The sequence below is a fragment of the Crocodylus siamensis genome, chromosome 2 (assembly GCF_052110815.1).
Source record: "Crocodylus siamensis isolate JL-2025a chromosome 2, ASM5211081v1, whole genome shotgun sequence".
Classification (NCBI taxonomy): domain Eukaryota; kingdom Metazoa; phylum Chordata; order Crocodylia; family Crocodylidae; genus Crocodylus; species Crocodylus siamensis.
The window spans coordinates 246,079,298-246,105,087 of record NC_143396.1 but is presented as its reverse complement, the minus strand read 5'-3'; the positions used below and the strand labels follow the sequence as shown (position 1 = coordinate 246,105,087).

The window sequence follows — 25,790 nt, the reverse complement described above, 5'->3', positions numbered from 1 at the left end:
AAGACAGCAAACAGCTTCACCTATAAGTATATAAACCACAAACATCCAGCTGGCCTTTTATATTAAGGGCACAGATTATCATGGTTCTAGCTTCATGTTTTGGTTAAGAAAACATAGGAGCAATTTATGTCAGAGCTCAACCTGGCAAAATATGCAATTCTGGCTTTATGAAAGTCTACTACAAATTTAATTCCCTGAGCTGATCTAACACAAAGAAAGGAAAGTTTTAAATAGATAAAATTCACAACTGATATGCTTTGCAACTGAAATGTAATGAAACATATTAAAGATAAATACATGATAATATTGTTAAAGCTATTTTTTAAAATATAAAAGAGCTTTCAAAAAGTATCATAAATAGAACAATGTACCATCTCTTGTAAATCTTACATTCAAAAACATCTTTATTTCATTAGTGTTCTCCCATTACTAAACTTTTGTACCAATTTAAATGGGCTTCTTTCATGTGCAGTATTAGTGAAAGGTTGATATAATCAAGATTCTTTATATTAGATGAGATATTCAAACAAGGGAAACAAATTTCAATTTCTCCTGCGAAGTTTATTGAATAAATTTCTTTGTAATAAAGTATTCATTATAAAGAATGACAGTAAACTGCATTAAGATGATTTATTCTAAAAGGTGCTGTTTCACAACAGCTATTTCAACATGCAATAAACTTAAATCCTATAGCAACAGTACAACTTAATCAAAAACAAAATGATTTATTACTTACTTGATGCTTCGACCAATTCTTGATGTAGAGAGTAAGGAATTAAAGGATCTGGAAGATCTGCAAAGAAGGCTTTAAGAGCCCCTGCCACAGCATTTACTGTCACTTCCATAGATTCTAGGTTAATATTATGATCTGCAAGACCAAATGAAAAAACAATTTATTAGTAGTGTAAGCAAGATTGACAGCTGCTACTGCATACAACTTTCAATTAAAAAAAGGACCCCCCCCAAAACCCCCTCACATTACAAATATTAAAAGGGGGAATGTCACCAAAATTTTATTAAAATAGTAACTGAAAGAAATGGGCAACTATATACCTGCAGTCGCAACAAATCCAGTCATAGAGCTGTAAAGAAATTCAAAACTCGATTCAATTAACCCCCCAAAAACAAATGGAAAGTTTAGGTTGGATATTAGGAAAAAACTCTCACTAGGAGGGTGGTGAAGCACTGCAACAAGTTACCTAGAAAGATTTTGGACTCACCATTCTTTGAGGTTTTTAAAAGGCCCAACTCGACAAAGCCCTGGTTGGAATGATTTAGTTGGGGATGGTCCCGCTTTGAGCCTGGGGCTAGACTAGATTATCTCCCAAGGTCCCTTCCAACCCTAATTTTCTATGATTCTATGAAATGCAGAATTTGCTGTAGTTGTAACACCATCTCTTCTTGGAAACCTTCCCTTAGGAAGATTCCACAATTTCCCTAAATTGTTCCATTCTCCTACTGTTCTTGCAGTTAGAAATACTCTCAGTTTAATCAAAACCTGTTTTGCTACATTTTAAAACCCACTGCTCTCTGTGATATGGGAGAACAATGTCCTTCCATTTTTATGGTAACCTTTCAAATACCTGAAAACTTACCATGTCTCTCCTTTATCTTTTTTCCAAATGAAATACATCTAAGGTGCTTCAGCCTCTCCATGTATGATTTACTTTCCAACCTCTTTATCATCTCCATCACTTGCATCTAGACCTTTTCTAGTTTCTTTACATCCTCCTAAATATGCAGAGTTGAAAACTGGGTGCAGTAGTCCAGAAGAAGCCTAACCAGCACCAAGTAGAATGGCAGTATCATCTTTTGATTTGTACATATAATTCTTCTATTAATGCAGCCCCAAGATACAAACTCAACTAAATGCACACTACAGCAACATGACAGCTAACAAACATGATTACCATATCTACTTCAATTCAAGACAAGGCTTTTCCCCGCCTATGATCAGCGGGGGGGGGGGGGGGGTCATCTTGGATTTGAGTACTGGCTCAGGGCAGGTGGTTGCTCAGTTCCAACCTCAGGGTCAGGGCTGAAACTGGAGCTGACTCACCACCTGCCCTGGGCTGAGATGATTAGTTAGTACGTGAGAGGGTCTACAGACAGGAGAGCGTGAGAGAGACCTTGGGAGAGGGAGAAGGAACAGGGGAGGCTGCACAACCTGCCCTGACTCCTTCCCTTCTACTCAAGCTCCAATCCCTCCAGCCCTAAACCAGTGAGGAACAGGGAGTATGGGGGCAGGCAGGAAAAGTAAGGGGTGCAGGATCAATGAGAGGGTATCTGACCCCTCCCCCCCACAGCAATAGCGAGTAGAAATTTAAGACAACCTTCCACTAAGTAGATTCTATACATGGAAAAATTATAACGCTTATACATTTTCCATATACAGAATCCAATTATTTGGTGTGGTCATCTTGAATTCAAAGTTGTTTTGGATCGCGTTAAATATGGTAATTGTCTATTTAGCTTTTCCATTTAATTCAGTGTCTGGCAATGCACTTGCAGTGCCTGCCACTTTAAGGGATGAGTCAAGCAGCCAGAAGGTGCTTGATTGCAGCAGCCATTTAAAAACACTGGCTGCCTACATAAACACAACAGTTTGCTGCTGGCAGCCAGGCAGAAACACTGTCTGGCTGAAAGGCTGTATGAAACATCTTGCAGGTAAGAGCAGAAGCTTATGGGGATGGTTTGAAGGCTCCTGGTCCTGGGCATGACCTAAAACTGCACCCTGATGAGGATGGGTGGCCTGGTGGGGCTCCTAGTCGCATGGGAACCCCCAGGAAATGCCAGGTCAGTGAATGCCAGTGAAAGGTGGGTTGGGGCACCTTAGCTCCTACACCACTGTAGGTACAAGGGGCCAGGCACAGCTGCGGCCACCAAGCCTCCACAGGAGAGAAACCCAAGCCTCAAAGGAGGGAATGGATGTGTAACCCCAGAAAGGGGGTAGTAGTGATGGCCAGGAAGAGGGTTGAGTAAAGCTGAAGGGCAGCCCAAGGGGGTGTGCTGAGTAGGGGTGTGGGACAGCCTGAAGGGCACCACATGGGCCAACACCCTGGAAAGCAAGTTGAGAGAAGTGTAGAGTCCCAGAAAGGGGAACAGAGGACTGGGAGCCCAATACGTGGGGCCAGGGGCCCTGTGTGTGTTTGTGTATGTTTATATAAAGCTACCCCAGGAGGGGCCAGGGCAAGCTTGGCTCAGGTCAGGGTCATCGAAGAGGCCCAGGAGACTGTACGTCTTCCACCCAAGGTGTGATCCAGATAAAGCCTATGGCCTACGGGGGCCGTTCCAACAGGGAGCAGGACGGAACAAGCTGTTCAATGTGAGAAAGAGACCCTGTGAGAGGGGGAGGAGTGCAAGAGGCCCTACTGAGAGGAGGGCAGTGTGAATGTGCACATGAAAAAGGCCTGACAATGAGGGCTAAGCTTGGACCAGCTCTAGGCCCGAAGCATAATGTCACCATGGATGCCATTTATGAGGGAGTGGCTGCAGTGCAGAGGAAGCTTGGAGGTGCAGATAGTGCCTTCTGTCATCAAGGCATGTAATGGGTTGTCTCCTGCATTTTCCACCAGGTTATGGGAACAGCAAATTCATGGCAGTCTGCCCAGTCTCGGTTGCCTTGTAGGGACAGGTGGGTGGGCCAGCATGAGACCTAGCCACCAGCGTGCCCCCTGTTGCACACTGATTAACCAATGATGATCTACGTAATTAAGGGAAATAGAGTTTATTTTTTTGTATACACCACTGCAGAATTCCTGTGCTGAGGCCCTTTAAGTAAGGGTAAGAAAAAAAATGGAAACAGCTATGGAGGATCACAGTCCACTCCGGCTTTATAAAATATCAAGACTTGTATTTTTAAGTGGAACTATTGTAGATCTTGAGATTTCAAACAGAAATCAAGACCATTAAAGATTTTAAAACAAGGCTAAAATTGGAAATGCCACAGGGTCTAGACGCTGCATCTAAGCAAGCATTTCAAAGTTCTACAGTGATCTTACATATTTAAAGAAAAAAAAAAGACTCATCTGGAATTCTCTTCACATTTGGTGCTCATGTTTTTGAAGGACATTATTTTCAGGCATGCCACACAGAACAGAATATAGCAGGGAAAAAAAGGAAATTTCATCTGCTCCAGGATATATGATGAATTTTACTATTGCTACTATTAAGGTCCAAGTGGATCTTTTCTTTTTTAAATAAACCTACTTCTGAATTATTGGATTAGCAAAGATTGAGGAATGTAAATAAGGAAAAATAATACATGCCACGGAAATCTAGATGATCACCACAATACACTATTTGCTTCAAAGTACTTTACTTATTTTGTTAAAGGCTGCAGGTTGTACTGGAAACATTTCAAATGTTTCTTGCTAAAACAACAATCATTAGTCATACTTTTTCATAAGAAAAAAAAATGAACTTCTAGTAATGATTAATGATAATATTTTACCCCAAAATGAAATACTTCAGCTAGAAACAAGGTAACAGCTCATCAGGAAATTACAGCTAAGAAATGTCTGCTAGATGCACAGAAATTACCGTATCAGATCAGACCACTGTGCATCCAATCCAATATCCTGTTCCTGAGAGACAGACAATAGTGATCTTAAATTTTTGACTGATGCTGAAGGCAGGCATTAAACAGCAGCTTCTACAAATAACACTTTCTACCATGTCAGGTTCTCAAGTGATTCTGTTCCATAATGGCAGGCAGTGACATGGCCCTAGTTATTTCTTTATCACCTATTGGGGGACTGCAATAATGAAACATCTGGGCATGAACCTTCCAGCATCTGGAAAACATCAGCTAGCACAGAACACTGCAGCAAGAGGTTCTGCAAATGCATCAACCCACCTGCTGTTCTCTACATGGACTTCTTATATCTTTAAAATGTATTTGGATTCTGTAATGCTGAAGTGCACACTGGCTTGGACCCAATTTAAAGATCCTCTAGCACTGTAGGATGGAGTCTGTGTTTGACAATGCCATTCCTCTGACACAGTAGAGCTCTCTACAAAAAGGATACAGTTCATTTGCGCAGGAGAAAGCTCTCTCGGAGACCTGTCCAAGACTGTGAAATGAACTCCCACAGGAACTGAAAGATCATCACAAACCTCACCCACCTTCATTCCAAATACAATTTTTTTAAAAATGAAAACCAAAACCTTTAAAAACACACACCACTCACTACACATGCAATTTTCCCCTTGAGCAGTTGATCGCAGGTGTTATTCATATTGCTTAATGCTTTATTGGAAAGCTCTTGGATTACTAAAGTGATAAGTGTAGTATAAGAATAGGCTAGATGCTTTAAATGCTTTCCCAAAGGGAAAAACAGCCAAGAGTGAAAATTTTTGCCAACACTCAGTTAACAGCTGGATTTTTGCCCTAAAAGCTGATAACTTTTATACCTTTAAAGAAGAAAAAAAAGGCTAAAACCCTATTTAATGCATTTGTGCAGATGCTGATAACTTTTATACCTTTAAAGAAGAAAAAAAAGGCTAAAACCCTATTTAATGCATTTGTGCAGATCCTCTTTATCAATGTAAATATAAATAACATTAAATAGCTAATGTTTAAATCCTCCTATGCGCTCAACTTAAATAAGATGTCATGAGAAAAAAAATTCCAAAGACTGCAGGCAGCTTACAATGAAAACTATTTAAAAAAAAAAAATACATCCTTACTAGTCAAATTAGTTGTATGTATTAAGTACAAGGCAACTAAAACAGTTGCTGTTGTGACAAATGTCCATAGTTCAATGGCACTAAAATTTAAAAAATTACAAAAATTCTAAAGAAAACAAATATAAAAATAAGGACACTCAGCAGGTCTATAGGGAGCTACTAATATCCGACTTATTGAAAGTACTGCAGTATTTCAAATAATCGCAAGTAATATTCCACAATTTATGGCAATACATATTCTATTTCCTAAGCTAAACCTATTTTTTCTGAAACAACACTAGAGAGAATCCATGTGAATATACTGTTAGAAGTGGGAAAATTCTAAAACTCATTTTTGTACAATTTGAGAAAGCTGACAGCATAGCCAAGTTCTTAAGATATTTAATTTGTAACAGCAGCACATTAGAGGGTGACCACTATCATACTATATCTGATAAGGAAAAGAAACATTTTGGGAAAGAACTGCATTAAAACAACTGAGAACGTCTCTACAAGTGACTTTTGACTGTAGAGTAGACAAGCCAAAATAGCTAGTTTAAAACCAAATTATGACTAACTGGTTGGAAAGAATTCTCTCAATTAGCTCAAAAAGCAGCAGTAGAGCTTAAAATGTTAAAAGGCCTGTTAATGACCACCCCCATTGGTGGGGTGGTTATTTTATTTCCCATTGGGGCTTGAAGAAACATGCTGTTTTAAATGAAAAAGCAAAACAAAAAAAACCACAGAGGGCACATAAACACTTGAGGAATGCCTTGAAGAAGTATGACAAGTTGCCCAGCCCAAGTGCTAGCAGAGTTCAAAACATTTCTCCACTATAACACTGAATTAGCACACTTTAAAAAATACCTTTTGTTTAAGTCAAGATATGGCCAGAGTAGGTGTTTTGACTCTGATGCTTGGGTGGCCAGACATCTTGAGAGATTTTCTGTTTTTTTACAAGCACCACCTTACACAGTCTTCATGATTATATCTTCTTTGGAATAACAGTACATGTGAACTTTCTTTAACAACAGTACACATGAAATTGAAGAGAAATACACATACACAGCATCCTCTCAATATTTTGTATGTTTGGATTCAGAAAATGTAAGGTATTTAGAAATGTCATACGTGGATGAGAAAAAGATTTTTCTGTAACTGTACATGAAAGATGACAACAAGTTTTTTACAGTTTCCTGAGAAAAATGGAACTCCACAGGATGGGAAAGACCAGGTCTTGAAATAGGAGTGTGTGTTTGGTCCAGAAGAGTATAATTAAAAACTAAGCAACATACCAGTTCTGTTTTCAGATGCTAGTTTCTGCATACAGTTAACCATACCGTTTACTTTAGCTCAAGCTTTGCTTTAAAATACCCATCATTTTGAGGAGGCAGAGAAAGTGGAAAAAACAGAAGTAATTTTCAAGAACAAGTCAGGAATTGAAGATCCTCAATTTCTTTTGAAAATGGAATTCCATTCCCCTTGAAATTTTTTCTCCATAACTTTCATAACCTATCACGTCTTAAGCACTGATAATCAAATTATTTCAGATAGTTTTCAGAAGTCTGTATCATAACTAGAAAAGAACCTATATTTCTGTGGTTCCTACTCCACAAGTTATAATAGAACTGTTTAATGATACCAACTTCCATCTGGATATTGCAGGGTGTTTTGCCGAGGTAATTATACATGAATAATTTCATTTTACAAAGAGTAAACTAAGCATGCATCTTTGGCCTTATCTATTTGAGAAGCAGTACAGCTACAGGAATGACACTTTTGCTACTACAGCAGAGCTGAATACCAACTGCTGAATCTGCTAAAGGGAAAAACTCGGACACTTACTTCTCCAAGGGACTACTCAATAATAATGCGTGCTTCACAACACTTAATAAAAGTTTGGGAACAAAACGGGGCTAGAGTTCATGATCTCCTGGTCCAGTGGACCTCCTCTACTAGGGTAGTTTGAGTCCCTCTCCCATCATCACCTCTGTTCATCCCAGTCAGACACTTTACCAGAGGGGTAACTATATTATGACAGCACAGAGATTCAGCAGGTATACTTGTATGCTCTTTAGGCCCCTCACAGACATTGCAGTTGAAGTGCAATTAATGGGTTAAAGAATGCAGCATGTCCTTGCAGCTCATTCACATCATGATTTAATTTCAACCTATGGCATGTTACAGCACTGACATGCATCCCCTCCTTCCTGGAACAGGATTCCATGATTGTGACTGAACTCTGCTGCACTACAGTGATGGCAGCATGACTTCAACTCCTCCTCTCCTTCCCCAAACAGCGTTCAAGGCTGCCCCTTTAAGAAGCCATTTATCACCTTTTCCTTTGCAGGCACAGTGTAAACAAACACTCAATGTGACATGCTTTACTTAAACATGTCTTGGAGAGAAAGGGTAGAGTACATGCTCATAAGGCACATTAGAAGAATTCAAGCTCTGCCACACTTGCTCTTGCTCTGACCAAAGGTTGGGAGAACAGCTCCTTCACTCAAGGGTTCTCATTAGCTGTGCTGCTGGTGGGGAGTTGAGAAGGGGGGGGGGAGAAGGAGGGGAAGGTTTCCAACTGCCCTTGCTCTCCAGCTGGTCACAGAGTCAGTTTTTGTACCTCAATATTACCTACTGCTTGACAGAAATAATCTTAAGACCCCTAGCAAACCTTAAGTAAATAATTGTTTTAGAAGATGCTTAGTTACTCAGAAGAAGAGCTATTTGCATGAAGGTCTAATACGTTAGATAGTATAGCTCTGGCAAAAAGGGGAGATGGGAATCTAGACAACTTGAAAATTTTCTGGAGGGAACTACATACCCACACACCAAATGTCTTCTTCCAGAAACAGATCCTAGTTCCCCAAGACACCCTAAAATGCAGACTCAAAAAGGATCTATTTTCCCTGCTTTATTTAAAGAAACTATTATTTCACCTAAAGAGAATGTTTAAAGTCTTGTCAAATGCCTCCATTCAAATTAATTAGCCAATATTAATACTTTTATAGTAATTAATTCTAAGCATTTATAGCAATGCCTTTTATCAATGGTAGTAGTGTCTCATTTTCCTTTTAATCAACCATTAGTTTCTAAAATTACGTGCAAACACTGAAGGAAAAAATTCATTTTTCAGTACAATTTACCTGTACTGCAACATCTATTGGGTAATAAATTCAAGGTGATTTTTTCCTTCCTAATACTGAGGTCCATCATTACCTTGATCAAACTGCTTCTGAATGTTGTCTTGATCCGTTTTATTCCCACTAACACGGTAGATACCTTCAGTACACAGTCCTTGTGGGGAGAAGGAAAAAAAATTTTTTTTCAAAACACATTGTATTTTACAGAATACTGAGCTGGACAAACACTATATAATTATTCATCAATCATGACTAGGAACTGTATATAAGTTCTTTCAAAATAACGTGCTGAGAATATAGAAACAGAAACTACCATAATGCATCAAACCTGTAGTCTCATCTGATTTCTGAGAAAAAAGTCAGAACTCTCTCCTACAGAAGAGAATGAAAGGCCTTAAGCATACCCAACACTAACTTTTTATCTTAATCTCTACCAGAGATAACCTTAAAACCCAAAATAAACTTTCTTATGCCTAAATGTTATAATTATTTTCATTAATTATATCAAAGGTGTTCAACCAGTATCATCCAGCCTGCAGGGCTGCCCACAAGTCCAGAAATTTGGTGCCAGGACAGCTGTGACACCACTCCCCCAACACCAAATTTCCAGACCTGTGGGAAGCCCCAAGTCCTGCTCACTTCAACAGACACCCAATCCCAGTGCTCAGGGCCAGGCAGGGATAGCACTGGGGGCTGGGAGTGCTTGGTTCTAGGCCTCCTAGGATCAAGCCCAGTGGTGCCAGACCCCAAGGGCTCACTCCATACACTACAGGCCAGGGAGAGGACAGTGAGAGCCAAATCCTGGCTTTATCAGGCCCACAGCCCAGCCCCACTCTGTTCATTTGGCCTGTGGGGTGAAAACATTGGGCATCACCAAATTACACCAATTCTCTCTCTTAAATACTGTGCTACCTTTACAATTAAGGTAGCTATCAAAGAAGTATGCCTACATCAGTGGATGGCATGCAAGGAGTGGGCGTTAGGGGAACCATGAGGGGCCCATCTGTTGTGGCAACACAGCCCTAGCCCCTTCCCAGCACATGCCCATGCCACACATTATAAAAGTTTAACAGAATGCCTTCTATTACATACGTCATAATTTTCAAGGTCACACACACTACCATAAAATTACTGTTTGAAATTAGTGTCTTTTAAGTTCAACATAAGGGCTCTAAAGAGATTCTGATACTAAACTTTGCATTCTGTGTCAGTCATGGTGACTATGCTTAACTACATGGCATTGAGGTAATAAAAATACTAATTACGTAGTGTGCTTGGCTCAGCTAAAAATCACTTATTTCTAAAGAGGGATTAGCAGCATTTTTTAACCATTACCATTATAACTCTTTAGCTATATGCAACAAGTGGAGAGATTATGTTTTTGTTTGGAAAAAAAAAACAGAACAAAAAATCGGAATTTTAAGTTCTAAAGCAACACAATAGTTCTTAAAAATAACAGGAACACCAATAATGTTAAAAATTAAATCCTGACGTAGCAGATTTAGGAAGTGCTCTTAAACCACTGTTTCTAATCCCTTAGAGATTAGAAAACTTCCTGAGGTAATAATTGTAACAGTATACTGCCTCAGATTTAGGAAGTCACAATTTTATTCACAAATTATATATATATATAAAAGATAAATATGAAATATTCCAGTATGCACTAACAAATAAGCACTAACAGTTTAAGTTATATGCATGTACCCTCATGAAGGCACAGACGAGCTTAAACCTTGGTATGCCACTAGTTTGCTCTAATAATATTCCCAAAGCAAACTGTAACCGGTTAACAGGTTACTTATTTTAAAATTACACATTTGATTTAATTGCAGCCAAAGACAGTGTCATCACTCAACTGTTCTCTGAAAAAAATATATTCAAACTAACATTTTGGCAAAATTTACAAATCCACCAATTTACTTACCTGAGAGTTTGAAGCATTTGGATTGTATAATTTAGTGAACCAAAAGACTCAAAGCAAACAACAAAACAAGCAAACAAAAATATAGCAATCATTATGGAAAGAGATTTTTTAAAAAGAGTTGTTCTTTCGCAAACTAAAAACACACTGTTGTTTTAAAGTCTAATTGAACACCTTCCTATACCATGGCACAATGTCTGAGCTTCTAAACAGTTTAAGGTAATCATCCATGTCTTATATTCATTATCAGGTTTCAAGTATTTTAATTATGTAATGAACTTAAAAGAGCCTTCACCTTAAGAATGACCTAATTATTAAAACAAACTGCAGGTGACAAATTTTATACTGTGTTGGATTATTTAGTATAAAATTTTGACCCATTTACAAGAAAAAACTATTAGGTGCTAATCCTTTTCTTTACTACTGCAGTGACATCCATACCAGTTACCTTTCCTTCTCAAATCTAGGTCTCAGTTATATTTTCTACTTCACTACAGACTTTTCTGACAGAAGCCCAAATATTAATTCCACCTTATGATACAAGGCTCTCTCTCTAACCACTGCTACTAACCAAAACAGGAGAAAGTTAAAGCCCCAAACTCTCTTTATTAGTTAAGCGGCTAAAACTTTGATTTCCTCTATGGAACTGATAAATTTGAAAGCAAAGTTTAGACAGTAAAAGTGAATACCAAAAGAAAAGAAAAAGAGTATTAAAAAAAATACCGTATTTATTTCTTGCATGAAAAAGTTTGTCTCTTGTAGTTACAAGTTTTTCCATATTAATCAGGTATTCTGTTGTTTCAGTGAAACTTAGCTGTTGTGAAACTGTCCTGGAAGTAGAAAGTCTGCAGATGGCTGGGATTCTGAACAACATGACAGTAAATTTGAACCCAATTATTTTAAGGAGAGACGATACAGAAAATGGCTAACCTGACTGTGTTTGTTGTTAAGCAGGTAGGGATGCTATATTCTTAATGAGTGGGAGCTCTCTCAGGATATGGAGCTGTGCTGCTGAACAGAGAGAATTCTTCCCCCCAGACAAACTCTGACGTGTCATCAGATATTGTCACTACAAAAATCTACAGGGTAATAACAGATTAAGTGTGTATTCAATTGAATGTAATATAGTGAGAACAAGAAACGCTGTCCTAATTGGTTGTTTGTGCAAATGTCTTTCTAATTTATCTGAGTCTATTTTAGAACTTCTGATCCTTTCCTTCACGTATTCTACTGAAACTACAAAGTTCCTAAATATTTCTGAAGAGTACCAACAGATGAAAATGAAAAACAACTTGGTTGATTCTGTCTAAATGAGCATAGACCAAGTATTGGTTTGGATGGCTTGCAGCCATATTTGGAACCCACTACCTATGAATTAGATGGACTCCGTGGACTGATACCACAGCTTTTATAGTGTGTTTAGTTAACTGGAATAAAATAAAACAAATTCACAGAACTCAAGGGGTAGCATGTGCTATTAAAAGTTATTTAGTGTGATTATATTAAAACTTAAATTAGGGGTAAAATTTACATGTTTTGCTTAATGTTTTTTCTTCTTTCAGGTTCATACTTTTAAATACAAAACCTATTTAATACTAATGTAGTATTAAGATATTGATGATCAAGCTCAAAAAACAAATGGTAACCGTATCTCTGTGATAATCAGATAACCATTTATTCATTCACCATTTGAAATCAATAACTATTTAGCCACCAGAACAAACTTTCACTGAAAAGAAAAATAAGAATGTCAGAAGCTTAAAAGGAAAAGTACTCTACACATCTTTGGAAGTCTTTTTTCCTGACAGAACAGATTCATGGTTAGATCCTGGATAAAGCATTTTCATAAAGTAGGACCAATGAAATGAAAGAGTTCAAGAGGTGATTCACTTGCATTTTTTGTATATGAACAAAGAGAGAACCAACTTGAACTCAATAAACCAAGTTGGGAGGAGGGATGTCTAGTTTAAGAACTACTATCAGAACTGATGGTTTTATGACTTCAGTAAAACACTTATTTTGAAATACATGTACCATGATGAAAAACCCAAGTCATTTAAATCAAAAAGTGCCACTAATCACATTTCTCTTTTGGACTGCAAATCTCAACTTTTAGCCTAGGCTGCAGATGAGCAGAAAGACCAGAAGGTACTCCACTGGTCCTTGGGGTAAGTGACTAAACACCACACCACAAAATTGCTTAAAGGGAAAACAAAAGAGTTGTCTTCTACAATAGAAAACCACTAACAAGGAAAAGCAAGTCTGACTCCAGGATCAGAGGCACAGAGCAGGCCAACAGGTCCTAATTTCAAAAGGAACATTTGAAAGCATTTTGTTCCTGTCCCTTGTAGTTTGGGGTTGTAGATTCTCTACAATGTCTTAGGAAAGTAATAAAAGAAGAACTGAATGTCGGAAAGATGGATATCAGTTACGTCTACACAAGACACTAACTGCATAGTCATTACTGCACAGTCACTTAGTACTTGTTTATACTACAAGTAACCAGAGTTACAGCACAGTAAGTTGCCAAACAGCTTTTAGGTAACACTGACCACACAGCAGCTAGTTTCTACTGCACAGTCAGCATCTCACATAGACATGGTCACTGACTCTTTCAGATGAAGAAAAAAGCAGCATTTGGTCCAAGGTATTCCACAACCCAAAAGTTTCCATTTAAAAAGGATGAGACTGTAAGACAGAACTTAGTCTGGGATTCCAGAACAGAGCCATAAGACACTCTGAAATTTAAATGTTGCTGGACAGCACTAGAGGCAAATTTATCAAATCAAAATGCTGCTTCATGTGGAAGTTGGGAGGCCAACGAAATATCTTTCCAGGCCTTTCTAGTACAAATATCATCAAGGAAAGTCTCTTGAGAGACTTTCTGTAACCACATACAGAGCTTTCATGTGGAAGGATATAATGGAACTAGAAACAATGGATTTAAGCTTAGATCCAATTTCCACTGAACTGAGAAAGATTAAGCACCTAAATACCTTTGTGGACTGGGATCTAATCACTAAACTGACTTCTGTAGCAACTGAACTCTAACCTGCAGTCTTAGCAGTCCTTCAGGAACGTAATGTTTTCCATCTCTCTTCTTATGATTCATTCATCAAAGATACAAAGTTTATAGTCTCTTTAGAAAGTCTACCAAAAATTGAAGCATCATTCTGACAGCTAAAACTTAAGCACAGCCTCTGGTAAAAATCTTGACATAAGGCTTTTTCCTTAGGTCTCCAAACTGCTCATCAGTATCTGATTGAGCTGGAAGGACTACATAAAGTTTCTGGTATAGGATTAAGTTTTTCTTCTTGCACTGAACCCTATATAAATGCCTTAGACTTGAGAGAGAGCCTTGCTTCTAGTAGTGCCTCCAAGACCTCTGAAGGCAACTGCTTGGCATATTCCCAAACAGAAGCCTCTGTGACCTTTTTTCTCAACATAATCAAGTTCCCCATCAGCTTGAAAGCACACAGAAAGCAGTCACAATTGCTAAGACGACACTTTTATGAAGCTTGACACTCCAGGTCCAACCAGGGTGGGAAGTTTTAGCTCTTCTGTAAGACGCCATAACACTTCTGAAAGGCCAAGTCCTATCATCAAACATCAGTTGCAATTTTCCATGCCCAACCATATGGCCCATCAGAATCAGCACAACACCTAAAAAAACATATGCATCTCCTCTTTAAGAAAAGTCACAGGCTTGAAAAAACTGAAACATCTGACTGCAGCATCTGATTTTTTCAAAAAGAGAGGACAGGTTGCTAGACTGCAGCAAAGGAGGGGGGAGTAAATCCTTATCTAGCTACCTGATGATGCCAAAAAGGAAGGAATTACCATTTCTAGAATAATCAAAACTATTCCTCCACCACCACCTGAAATTGGATTTTTAATCAAGTGTACTTTGAACGAATTTAAATAGTACAATTTCCATGTTTTAGGATGTTCCCTAGTAGCATTTACCATATTTACTTGAATCTAAGCCTAGATTTTTGTCCCAATTGGCATGGGCGAAAAGGCCCCTTGTCAGAAATTTGCATACAAAGCAAGAGGGACAAGGTGGCTGCTACAGCTCTGACTCTGGCCCTGCACTGAGGCCAGAGCCAGTCAAACCCACAGCAGACTCTTGCCCCCCTTCTACTTGCCCTGTGCAGCTTCTCCCTGTCTCTGCCTCCTTCCCCCACGCTTACTGTTAGACACAGCTTAGTTCCTCCTCAGATTTCCTCCTGGGCACAAAGCACAGGGAAACTCTGTCTCCCACCCAACTAATCAGCAATACTGACAATGCGCATTGTCTGTCCAGCCACTAACACTGTTGCAAGGCTGGCAGGGGCTGCATTTCCATATGCTGTACTTTGGGGGGGAAAAGAGCCAGGGAAGCACCTGACAATAAGCAGAGACACATGAAGAGATGGAAGTGATGGGGGAGTGGAAGGACAAGCAGCTGAGACTGGGGAGCGGTACGGAAGAGGCGGACATTAAGGAGAACAGTGGGGGAAACAGGCAGAGACTGTGAGGCCTGGGGGTGGGAGGTGCTGGTGATAGCAGGGCAGAAAGGCTGCAGGGGGAATAAACAGGGGAGGGAAGACACAAGGCAAAAGGGCAACCTGACCCCCCCATCCCCTGCCCAGCTACCGCTTTCCCTGCTGGACTAGTGGGGGGGAGGGGAGGAATGAATTTGAGACATCTATCCAATACCTAAGATTCTATAGCTAGAAAATAATAAAAATTTCTGTACACACTGTATAAAATCCAATTGAGGAGGGTGGGGGGGGTCATCTTAGATTTGAGTAAATACAGTATTTACTTTAAAACTGTTGTTCTCTCGCAGTACTGAAAATGCTCACATAATTAACTGTTTAAGTTATTTAAGAAAGCAGTGACCACCCCTTTTTGCAAATGCTCACAGTGTAAGTGCCACTGTAATCATCAAGCACACAGTTGCCTAGTGCCATCAAATTCCATCATCACTAGCAGGTGGCAAAACTGAATCTGCAAGAGCTATGGAAGCAGGTGCAGATGGACTCAAACCCTCAAGTGAGCACTGATCCCAATTTCTACCCACTTCTAGCATGCTGCCCCAACTCCCACTGCTGCTGCATCCTTTATCGCAGCACCTGGGAAATACATGCCAAAAATACCAGCTGCACATGCCACTCGCAGCGTGAATACTTGTGGGTTGGCCACCACTAATATAAGAGTACATTTGGAAAGCAATATCATCCACAGATTAGAGGTAGATTTTTCAAAGACTAATTTGTTAGGCAAAATGTTTATCAAAGATTTTAAGAGATGTTTATAGAAGTCATTTTAATGCAACTTTTTTATTCACATTTCTACAACAGTTTGACTGGTACAACATTTCAAACACCAAAGTTTATAGTGCTTACAAATATTCTCATGGTATGACAGTGGCATATGCATGCATGCATAATATTTCACATGGTTTATAATTATATATTAGAATATATGGTATATATTATAGCATACGTAATACAAAATGATATAATAGTATATATACACTTCATGTGGCATACCATGACAATATACAAGCCAGTATTAAATAAATTATTCTGTGAAGTACCTCATTCCTATTTTCTGGTTTAAAAAAAAAAAAAGTATCTTGCTCTCAGATAAGGAAGCAGTGAAAGAAACAGTTCAAAGGCAAAGAATAAAAACAGTTCAATGCCTGATTATTTCGTCTCATGTAGTAACAATGCAAGCATGCAGTCTACAACAGATTGGGCACCTTCATGCAGAAGACTATTACACTCATATCACCTGTAATATTCTTGGAAACATTTTTATAGCATATAAACTGAACAGCAACAGAAGTGCTGATAAAAAAAAAGTCTTCACTAGCAGTAGATATGCTGTCACCTTACAACTATTCTGATCAAAGGACTATTGCAAGGATTACATAAATTCAAACATACCACTGCCACCACCTTAAAGGTATTTCCACTAGCATAAAAAAGGACAATAGATTACAAACACATGCTAGGATATATTAATACAAGTCCACATGCATAACAGCACATTTCAAAGTATTAACAATTAGATACTGTGTTTTCCAGTGTCTAGGATGCATCTAGACATAAAAGTGTACTCTGCCCCCCATCCCTCCAAAAGACAAAACTGTATAAAGTTCCTTAACCAACATGGCAACACAAAGGGCCCCTAGGGAGCACCTGGGAGTTCCTGCACATGTTCCTTCATGGCAACTGATGAAGACGACAGCATCCATGAGATAGGAAGGGCAGCAAGTAAGCAGAGAACACTAGGATAGGGATGGCAGAAGAGTCCCACTCTTCCAGCAGTGGCCTTCTCAGAACCAGCCACAAGGAAGGAAAAAGCAGGGGATACACCACAGAAAGGCAAACTGATAAAAATGACAATTCCCCAAGGGTCAGTCCAAGATGCATGAAGAGAAGCATGACAGAAAGGGAGGCTGGTGTCCACAGCCCCCTTATGCCTGTTTTTCCCAGTAGCTCCCAACAGTAGCATGGTAATGTGCTGGGCATTATTTTCAGAACTTCTTTTTTGGGAGGAATTATATAATCAGAAAATATAGCAGCAGTCCCCCAAATGGTAAACTGTAAACATGCAATCAATTTATTTTTTCTTTAAAAGTAGCGGACAAGAATAATTTTTTTACATGCAAAACAGTAAGAATCATAAGAGACAACGGGCGAACCTACATGTCATCATACGGCAACGTTGCTACAGCACTGTGCTTTAGTACTTCATTTTGGCCACTGCAACCCACTATACCAGGGGAGCACACCACTACTGCGATGTAGGCTGCGATCATGTGTAGATGCACATGAACACGACATTGCTGTAGCAAGCCATATAGTGACATAGAGCATCGCTACATCACCATAGGGCAACATGCAGACGTGCCCGATGTATTTTATTTTGGTGACAACTGAAAGAAATTTGAGTTTGGTAGAGAGAGTACCATAGCACTTATAAGAAAATCAAATAACATTTTCTCCATTCAGAGACAGTGGGTTTTGCAATTTTTCAATACGTTTCCCTCAATTTATGCAGGTTCTTTAGATGCAAATTTACTCTTATGCAATGAGCATATTTAGATGCATAATTCGTTACATGCAAAGTAAATTTACGCTTATGTGATCAGCATAGATGCCTACCCCTGCCCAAAGAGATAAGTCGGGGGGGGGAGGGAGGGAAAAGGGCCATGGCCCCACTCACCCCAGCCCTAGCTGCAGCAGCCCCGGGAGCGGCTGACACCAGCTGCCTGCAGCCGCTGGGCTGTACCATGCTCCACCTGTCCCCCTGCTCCTGGGTTCACCCCAGCTCCTGGCCCGCACCACGCCATGGTGCAGGTAGCTGGTGTTGACTGCTCCCGTGTCTGCTCCAGCACATGCTGGGGTGAATGCAGACAAGTGGAGCCCTGGGCAGTGCAGGGCACAGCACTCACCCCAGCCCCAGCGACCCCAGGAGCAGCCAACACCAGCTGCCTGCACCAGGACACGGCACAGTGTAGTGGAGACAGGCGAGTGGATGCAGGCAGCTGGCGCTAGCTGCTCCCGGGTCCACTGCAGCTGGGGTGAATGCCACTCCGTTTCCTCTGCTTTGCCTCAGGAGTACCACCCCTCCCCCTACCCCTTCCCTAGTCCCAGCCTCACTCCCTCCCTCACCACCATAGGAACCTAGCCCTATTTATTACATTTATTATTATTATTTATTACATTGTAAAGTGGGTTCACTTTATGTGAATTCGATTTGTGCCATTCTCCGAGAACGCATGTACAGCATAAATCAAGGGAAATCTCTATATTATTTAGGCAAAATACGTCAGCAGTAGTGGGGGAACCCAGCTCACCATACTATTATATTAAAGTTCTTTTAACATTAAAAGCGTACTTTATGTGATATGTTTAAAGCTGTAATGGCTATACTTAAAACAAAAAAACTTTTTTCCTTTATATGCATGCATATCCATTAAATCAAATATTTCAAACAGACACTCTAATCTTGAACTGTGCTTCATTGTACAGTAGATACTTAAAAAAATATTATTTACAAGCACGTATTTGCTAGGTAAAATTATAAAACCAATATGAAAAGCAAAAGAGACAAATACAGGGAATAGGAGGAAAAGAATAAAATATATTTCTTCCAACAATACTTCTCTCCTACCTGTATCTTCAATGAATTGCACACATTTTTCAACGAACAGAGGTATGGGCTTCTCAGATGTAACCAGATCCTGTAGGGGCATCCCAAAGTAATTACTTTCCCAGTTTCTACGGGTTGGAGGATTGAATGTCTTAGGTTTCTTTTTCTGCTACAACAAAAGATATTATAGTTACTTCAGTAGCACACTTAAAGTAATGTGATAAAACTCGCATTGCAGTTTTTCAATATAGACTGCATCTACAGTGTGTGACTTCTCCTCAAGGGTAAATCCACAATTAAAAAAGCAAACTATTTTAAATATAAATAAGTTAAAAAAGTATGTAAGTATTTCTACTATAGTCAGTCACACCTGCACAATGCCAATAAGGTGATCAAAAGGCAAAAATTAATGGAAAAATATGCAAGCTCAGGGATTTAAGAAATAGGCTTTTTTTGAGTTGCTATGAAGCTTTTCCTTCTCTTCTTTAAGCTAATTAAATGTTTACATGAAATACCATATATACAGACATTTTCATGAAACAAGCTCTCACCACAACACAGACTTGCAAAAGTATGTGGGCCAATTACGTACATACAAAAAAAGGAGAAAAAGATGCATCAAAAGCAAAAAGGCAAGTGAATATTTTTGCTACGTGTGATAAACAAGGTGCTAAAAATTGAATGACACCGCTATTTTTTTTTTTTTACTTTGCTACATGGTTCTATGCATTATAATTTCCCAAGAAACACATTCTTTCTGAATAGACAGTAATCAAAGTATAATTAACAACCAGATGAATTAGTGTTTTTATTAATAAATAGCTTCAACAAGAAACTTGTAATTTTGGCCAAAAAAATTTGCACCTAAAACTAATAAGAAAAATAAACGAATTCCATACCTGTCCTCTTTTACAATTACCATTATCAAGGGCCTTCCACATCTAAATTAGTAATTTTTTCTTGCCAAATTACAAAAAGTAAGTCATACCACGAGCTGTGTTTTCAGCAACTAAAAACAGATTAAAATAATCCTGCTTCAAGACATTAAAATACAGGATTATTAGGATATTTGCTGCCACATATTCAATATTTTTCATTTCACTTGTAAGATGTGAATGCAGAAATTGAAGTTGCATCATGAAATACAAATCTAGCATTTTATTTACAAGTTATATAACGAAAAATATTGAACTAAACTAAAATCAAAGGTACATGTTGTTTCAACATAAAAGACAATTCCCAGTCAATATTTCTAATAGTTCAATTTGGAAGACCTTGAAACAACTACAAAGCCAACTTATGAATCTGATATCCAACTTTTCAAAAAAGTAACTTACAAATTGCTTACCATAATCATAGTTCTACTGATATACTACTACTGTAATTCAAGCTAGTCTCATGGACAGAACCTTTAAATCAAAGCAAAGAATCCAAGTTTTTACAGGGAGAAGACCTTCATAATAATAAGCCATTATTGAAACAAGACCAAGAAATCTGTGGTGCAACCCTCCCTTTCTCTACCACCTGTGTTATCTGCCAGAATCTCTCTCTCTAGGACTGGCGTTCTAAACCACCACCAGATTCATTTGCAACCCTTTACTTGACCTAGAGTGACCATCCTCAATCATGAGGGATCACCAGTGACAACGACGACCACGTCTAAAAAGTCACATGCCACTGATAGTATATCTTTAATGTCTGGTAGGTCAGTACTTGCCATACAATATCCATGAAAACAAGACTCAGAATGAGCCTAAAACACCCAGAAGATAAAGATGCCTTGTAATATTCTAATACAAGCTAAAAACAATGTTAGTAGTATAGGACAGTTAAACGTATCTTCCATTTGGGGATTCCTGAAGAGGATATAACACATTAGACTTCAGAAACTTGGGACCGGTCCCAACAGGAATGTATGATTTCAACCATATATGAAGATTGCTACAGAGTCTCAAGAACAGGAAGTGAGGAAAAAATTAAACAGAAGGCATGGACAAATCCCTATGGTTACAGTACAGGAGACAAAGTATTGACCATACAAAAGTGATACCCCATTATTAAAGATCAGGGGAAAGGCATCTAAAATGTAATGCCAATAAGCAAGGCGCAGAAAACTGAACAAAAGGTTCATAGAACCATAGAAAATTATGGTTGGAAGGGACCTCAAGAGGTCATCTAGTCCAACCCCCTTCTCAAAGCAGAACCATCCCCGACTACATCATTCTAGCCAAGACCTTGTTGATCTGGGCTTTAGAAATCTCCAAGGATAGAGATTCCACTACCTCTACGTAACCTGTTCCAGTGCTTCACCACCCTCCTAGTGAGAAAGTTTTTTCCTATCCAACCTAAACTTCCCTTGCTGCAACTTAAGCCCAATGCTTCTTTTCTGTCATCCTTGTTCTGCTCCCTGTACTCCAGGTTCAAACACTGGAAGCAAAGTACAGTTCCAAATCAAGATTCAAAGGACCAGCATCCAAAGTCAGGCTGCTATTTATTAACTCGTGCACTCATGGACATAGTAAATTCTAAGAGGTCAGCCACAATGCAAAGCACAAATATTGTGACCTAAAGACCCCTCAGTAAGACAAAAATTTATTTCAGGCTGTAATGGGTGCACCTTCTTCTAAACCCTATGGGAAAAGAAAAGGACCAGGCTTGAGGAACAGTCCCAGAACTATTTCTCTCATCTTTATTTTTGTAACATGTAGACCTGAGGGAAGAAACTGTTGACCAATGGCTTTCTATCAGTACGGATAAAAATCAACAATAACACATAAATAAATAAATAAATAATGGAATAATAGAGGTGCACCAACATACTGGTCCCATATCGGATTGGCACTGACATAAGGAAAATTAACAGTACCAGCAATCAGCTTTTTTTGGGCTGATATAGCCGATAATGTTGCCAATAAATGCCATTGTGCATGTGTGTAGGTGCAGAGCAGCATACAGACAGCCAGGAGCACAGCCCGCCAGCACGGAGAGCAGCCAGGTCCGGCTGGCAAGTCGGTTGTGAGGGAAGGGGCATCGGGGGGGTGGAGGGGAGCAGATCACAGCCCCAGCAGTGGGGGAGGGAGTGGGGCTAGGGTTGGGACAGGGGCTGCACACCTGTGATGGGTGCAGGACAGTTCCATAAGTGGCTCATCTGAGGGGTGTGAGGGGGTGGCTCCCACCACTGCATACACCTTAGAAGAGCATGGGGGGGCATGCCCCCAGATCTGCACACGGTGTGAAGCCGGCCTGCCACTACGGGCTGGGGCCAGGAAAGCGTTGGATCTTCCTGGTGAGGGGACTGAGCCAGGCTATGCTCAGGGTAGGCAGTGGCACCAGAAGAGGTTATGGCAAATTTTGGGGTAGCTGCAGCCCACCACAAGCAAAGCCTGGCCCAACCCCCGCTCCCCCCCCCCAGGGAAGAGCCCAGCGCTGGCCCCAGTCCACAGTGGCAACTCATCCTCACCCCGCACGCAGATCCAGGGGCACACCTCCCTCACGACCTCCCAGGGCGCACACAGCAGCAGGAGCCGCATCCCAGATGAGCCCTCGTGGCTCCATCCCAGCTGTACAGCACATGCCCCTACCCAAGCTCCACTCTCTTCCTCACTGCAGGGGCATCAACCTGCCCCTCCATGCCCCTTCCCTCCCACCTCGCCCCTTCCTCCATAACAGACATACCAGTGGGACACCACTCTGCAATAGGGATTAAAACTTCTGCTTATATACTATTTGAGACAATATATCCATGTAACCTTTTTAGAAATTATATAAATAGGTCACAACAGGCCATGAGCTATATTAGAGGCCACATCTTATGGGGTTCCTGTATAAATTAGTGAAGATTAAAGAAAATCATTCTACCCAATGGGACTCAGTCCTCAGTCTAGAACATCCCATTAAGTTACTAAATGTTATAGCATCTCCCACCTTTGTAATGCTTACTTTCAGTTTTCAAACTGTGGATTTGTCTCTCCAGAGATCATAGGCAGAGAAGGTTCTTTGGGTAGATGTGGTATCTTTTATTAGACCAGCTAAATAGTTGGAAAAATTCTTCTTTGCAAGCTTTCAAGCACAAACACCCTTCTCCAGGCATAGGGAGAGTTTGTTGCCTCCAGAGATAACATCTTTGTTAGTAGCTGTATATGGAGATGACAGATAACAGACCTAATTACCCTTGTCTCTCTGCAAGTTTGTATACAACTTCAAGCCCTTACCTTTCTCTAACAATACAGTCTCTATACACAGTCAAGCCCCTACCTCTCTCTAAAAGTACAGTCTCAAGACATTAAATGAATAAAGGATATCAAACAACAAGAATGTACTTTTTGTATAAAACAATATTAAATCAAATCCACCCTGCTTTGTATAGTCCAATAAAAAAGTTTTTATATGCCAATGTCTATTAATAAACTAGGTCTTAAAATGGAGATTTGTCAGAGACAGACTGTAGGTAAGAGGAGGAAGGGTGCCGCTCTTCCATAAAGTTAGCAACTGACAGTACTGTGACTGACTAGAAAGTATAACGCTAACAAAAAAACTGAAACAAAAAAACAATCAAATAGGCTTACCCTTCTCAACCTTGGACTCCTTGATTTCTAAGGAATTAAGGGAAATTCACGGAGCTCAAAGATATTAAAATATCGTACCTTCAGACTCCCCTCACCTTGCTTTGAAAAGATTGTCTTTGTTTAGATTTATATCGCACCCTACTCAGAAAGTCCCAGTTGGTTACAGTGAACAGAGTAGCCAAGGGTGCCTGCAACTGACTGACAGCTCAGTAGAACATTTGCTAGGCAACAAGAACCGGAATTCTAATGGCAAAACTACAGGCAAAAGTTTAAGCAGCCTAAATGCCTATGAAATCTATGAAAGGACAATTCATTTAGCAGTGGAAAGTCAATCCTTCTAGCCCACTGGTGCTCAACCTACAGGCCACTGGCCAAATATGCACCAACAAGCCATTTCATCTACCCCAGGAGTCTCACCAGGTGTCAAAAAACTTGGCAGCACTAAAGTAGTGGCAGAGTTAATTGCAGCTCCCCTGCTGCCAAATGTTCAGACCCCTGTGAAGCTCCATGGGCTGGATGACATGGCTCTGCATGCTAAATAATGCCACTATGCATGTGCATGAGGCCAGGGCACGGAGTCACTTTGACCAGATTCACCCAGAGACCAGCCCCACACCACTCATGCAGCTGCAAAGCTGGAAGGTTGACCATCACTATTCTAGCTGCTCCCAGTACAACACTGACTGTTAGCTGTTAAGTAGCCATGAAACTCAGTAGGTCCTGCTCATTTCAAAATTAGAGGCCTATGGTAACCTGACAAACAAGGTAACAAGGCTAATGAGGGGAGGATAGTCTTACTTGCCCCAAGTGGCCCTGAACCCACCTCCCCTACTCTAGCCTGGCTCCACTGGACAGGCAGTGTGGGGTTGTTTCTACCATAGCAAAGCCAGGTGGGGGGGCACCATTCTGGCACCCCCCCCTTAAGTTGGCATCTGAAGCTGGTACCCTCTCACTCCCCCCCACCCCTCCGTATCTTACACTGCTGGACAGGAGCAGGGGCACGCCTGAGGAGGTTATCTAAAAGGGTACTTGATACAGAAAAGCTTTTTCAAAAGCACTCAACCATATAGTTGGTCCAATAAAAGATATCACAAAAATCCTTGCCTGGCATACATTTCCTGGATCATCATAGGTACAACACCACTGCATCCCTACTACAACATATGTTAAGGATATTTTCCTTGTTATATAAAAGAGATTTCAGAACTTGCTTTATACAAAGGGGGGGGGAATGAAAAACATGCATCTGCAAGTCACCTCACCACCAAGGTAAAAATGGTTGTTTTTCTAAAATGGTTGGTTTTCTAAGTTGTTTGAATAGAATCAGTTGGAGATGTTTCCTCCAGCATCTCTAACTCAATAAATGGTGGATGCCAGAGAAGGTATTTAATATGGAACAGATCACTCTAGAGATATCTGATTTAGCGCTCTTCCTCTGTAGCATCCACACCTGCCACTACTGAAGACAGAATGCTGGGCTAGATGGACCACTGGTCTGACCCAGTATGGTACTTACATTCTTAATTCTAATGTTTACAGCCTTCAAGCTTTATCTGATTTAATAAGCCTATATTATTTAAAAAGTAACAGTTTTTGATGGTTTGACTGACAGTACAGTTTTATCATCCAAGCTGAGTAAAACAAAACATATGGTAAAACACAAAGCAAAAATACTGGATCTTCTTATAACATAATTGTATCGAGACATTCTGATTCAATACCCAGCTGTCAGGTTAGAGCAGTTCATATCTCTTCTAATTTTAGCACACTGGTAAGTGTTTTAAAAATATGTCACGTCACCATTTCCTAAATTATTTTTGACCTGATGCTTTCCCATGGTTTTTACAAGATCTCAGTGACTAAGGGTTTGACTTGAAGCCTAGGTCAAGTAAATGGAAACACTTTGCCACAAAAATAGAAGTACATCCATTTTAAGTCCATTCCTACTTTCAAATACATATTACAGACTAACACTTGAAGAGTCCGTCCATTTAAATCCTACATATTTTTTAAAATACAAGTGTATTAGCAGAATATTAGGAAAGTATGGTTTTTAGGATAAGACCATCTCCCCTCCTCAAAAGTTTTATTTAGGATACCTACTCCCTATAATGACAAACAAAGGACTACAAAAAAAACAAATTATCAATACGTCTCGCAAGGCAGGAAAAGGCAACCTAAATTCTGCAACTACTTCCTTCAACAATGTTCACTGAAAAAACCAAGAGCATTTAAAAGGGTAATTTTTTAGTGCACATTAATTTCATAAAAACAAATATAACATTTAGTAACTTAATTGGATAAAGAGATCCAAAATAAACTATTACAATAGTATTT

At 39.8% G+C, this 25,790-nt stretch overlaps 1 protein-coding gene across 4 annotated transcripts in view; it reads right to left on the bottom strand.

The window, feature by feature from the left end:
- Window positions 1–25,790, bottom strand: part of ARHGAP5 (Rho GTPase activating protein 5) — a 123,154-nt gene that overhangs the window by 70,166 nt on the left and 27,198 nt on the right. For 2 of the 4 annotated variants that reach the window (XM_090033577.1, XM_090033573.1), the window contains exons 4-6: window positions 18,910–19,057; window positions 8,890–8,967; window positions 737–868 (exon numbers count right to left, since the gene is read on the bottom strand). In XM_090033577.1, coding sequence (XP_089889703.1) covers window positions 737–868; window positions 8,890–8,967; window positions 18,910–19,057 — 358 coding nt within the window. The remainder of the gene's footprint in view (window positions 1–736; window positions 869–8,889; window positions 8,968–18,909; window positions 19,058–25,790) is intronic. The other 2 variants (XM_090033574.1, XM_090033575.1) reach the window with 2 other exon arrangements.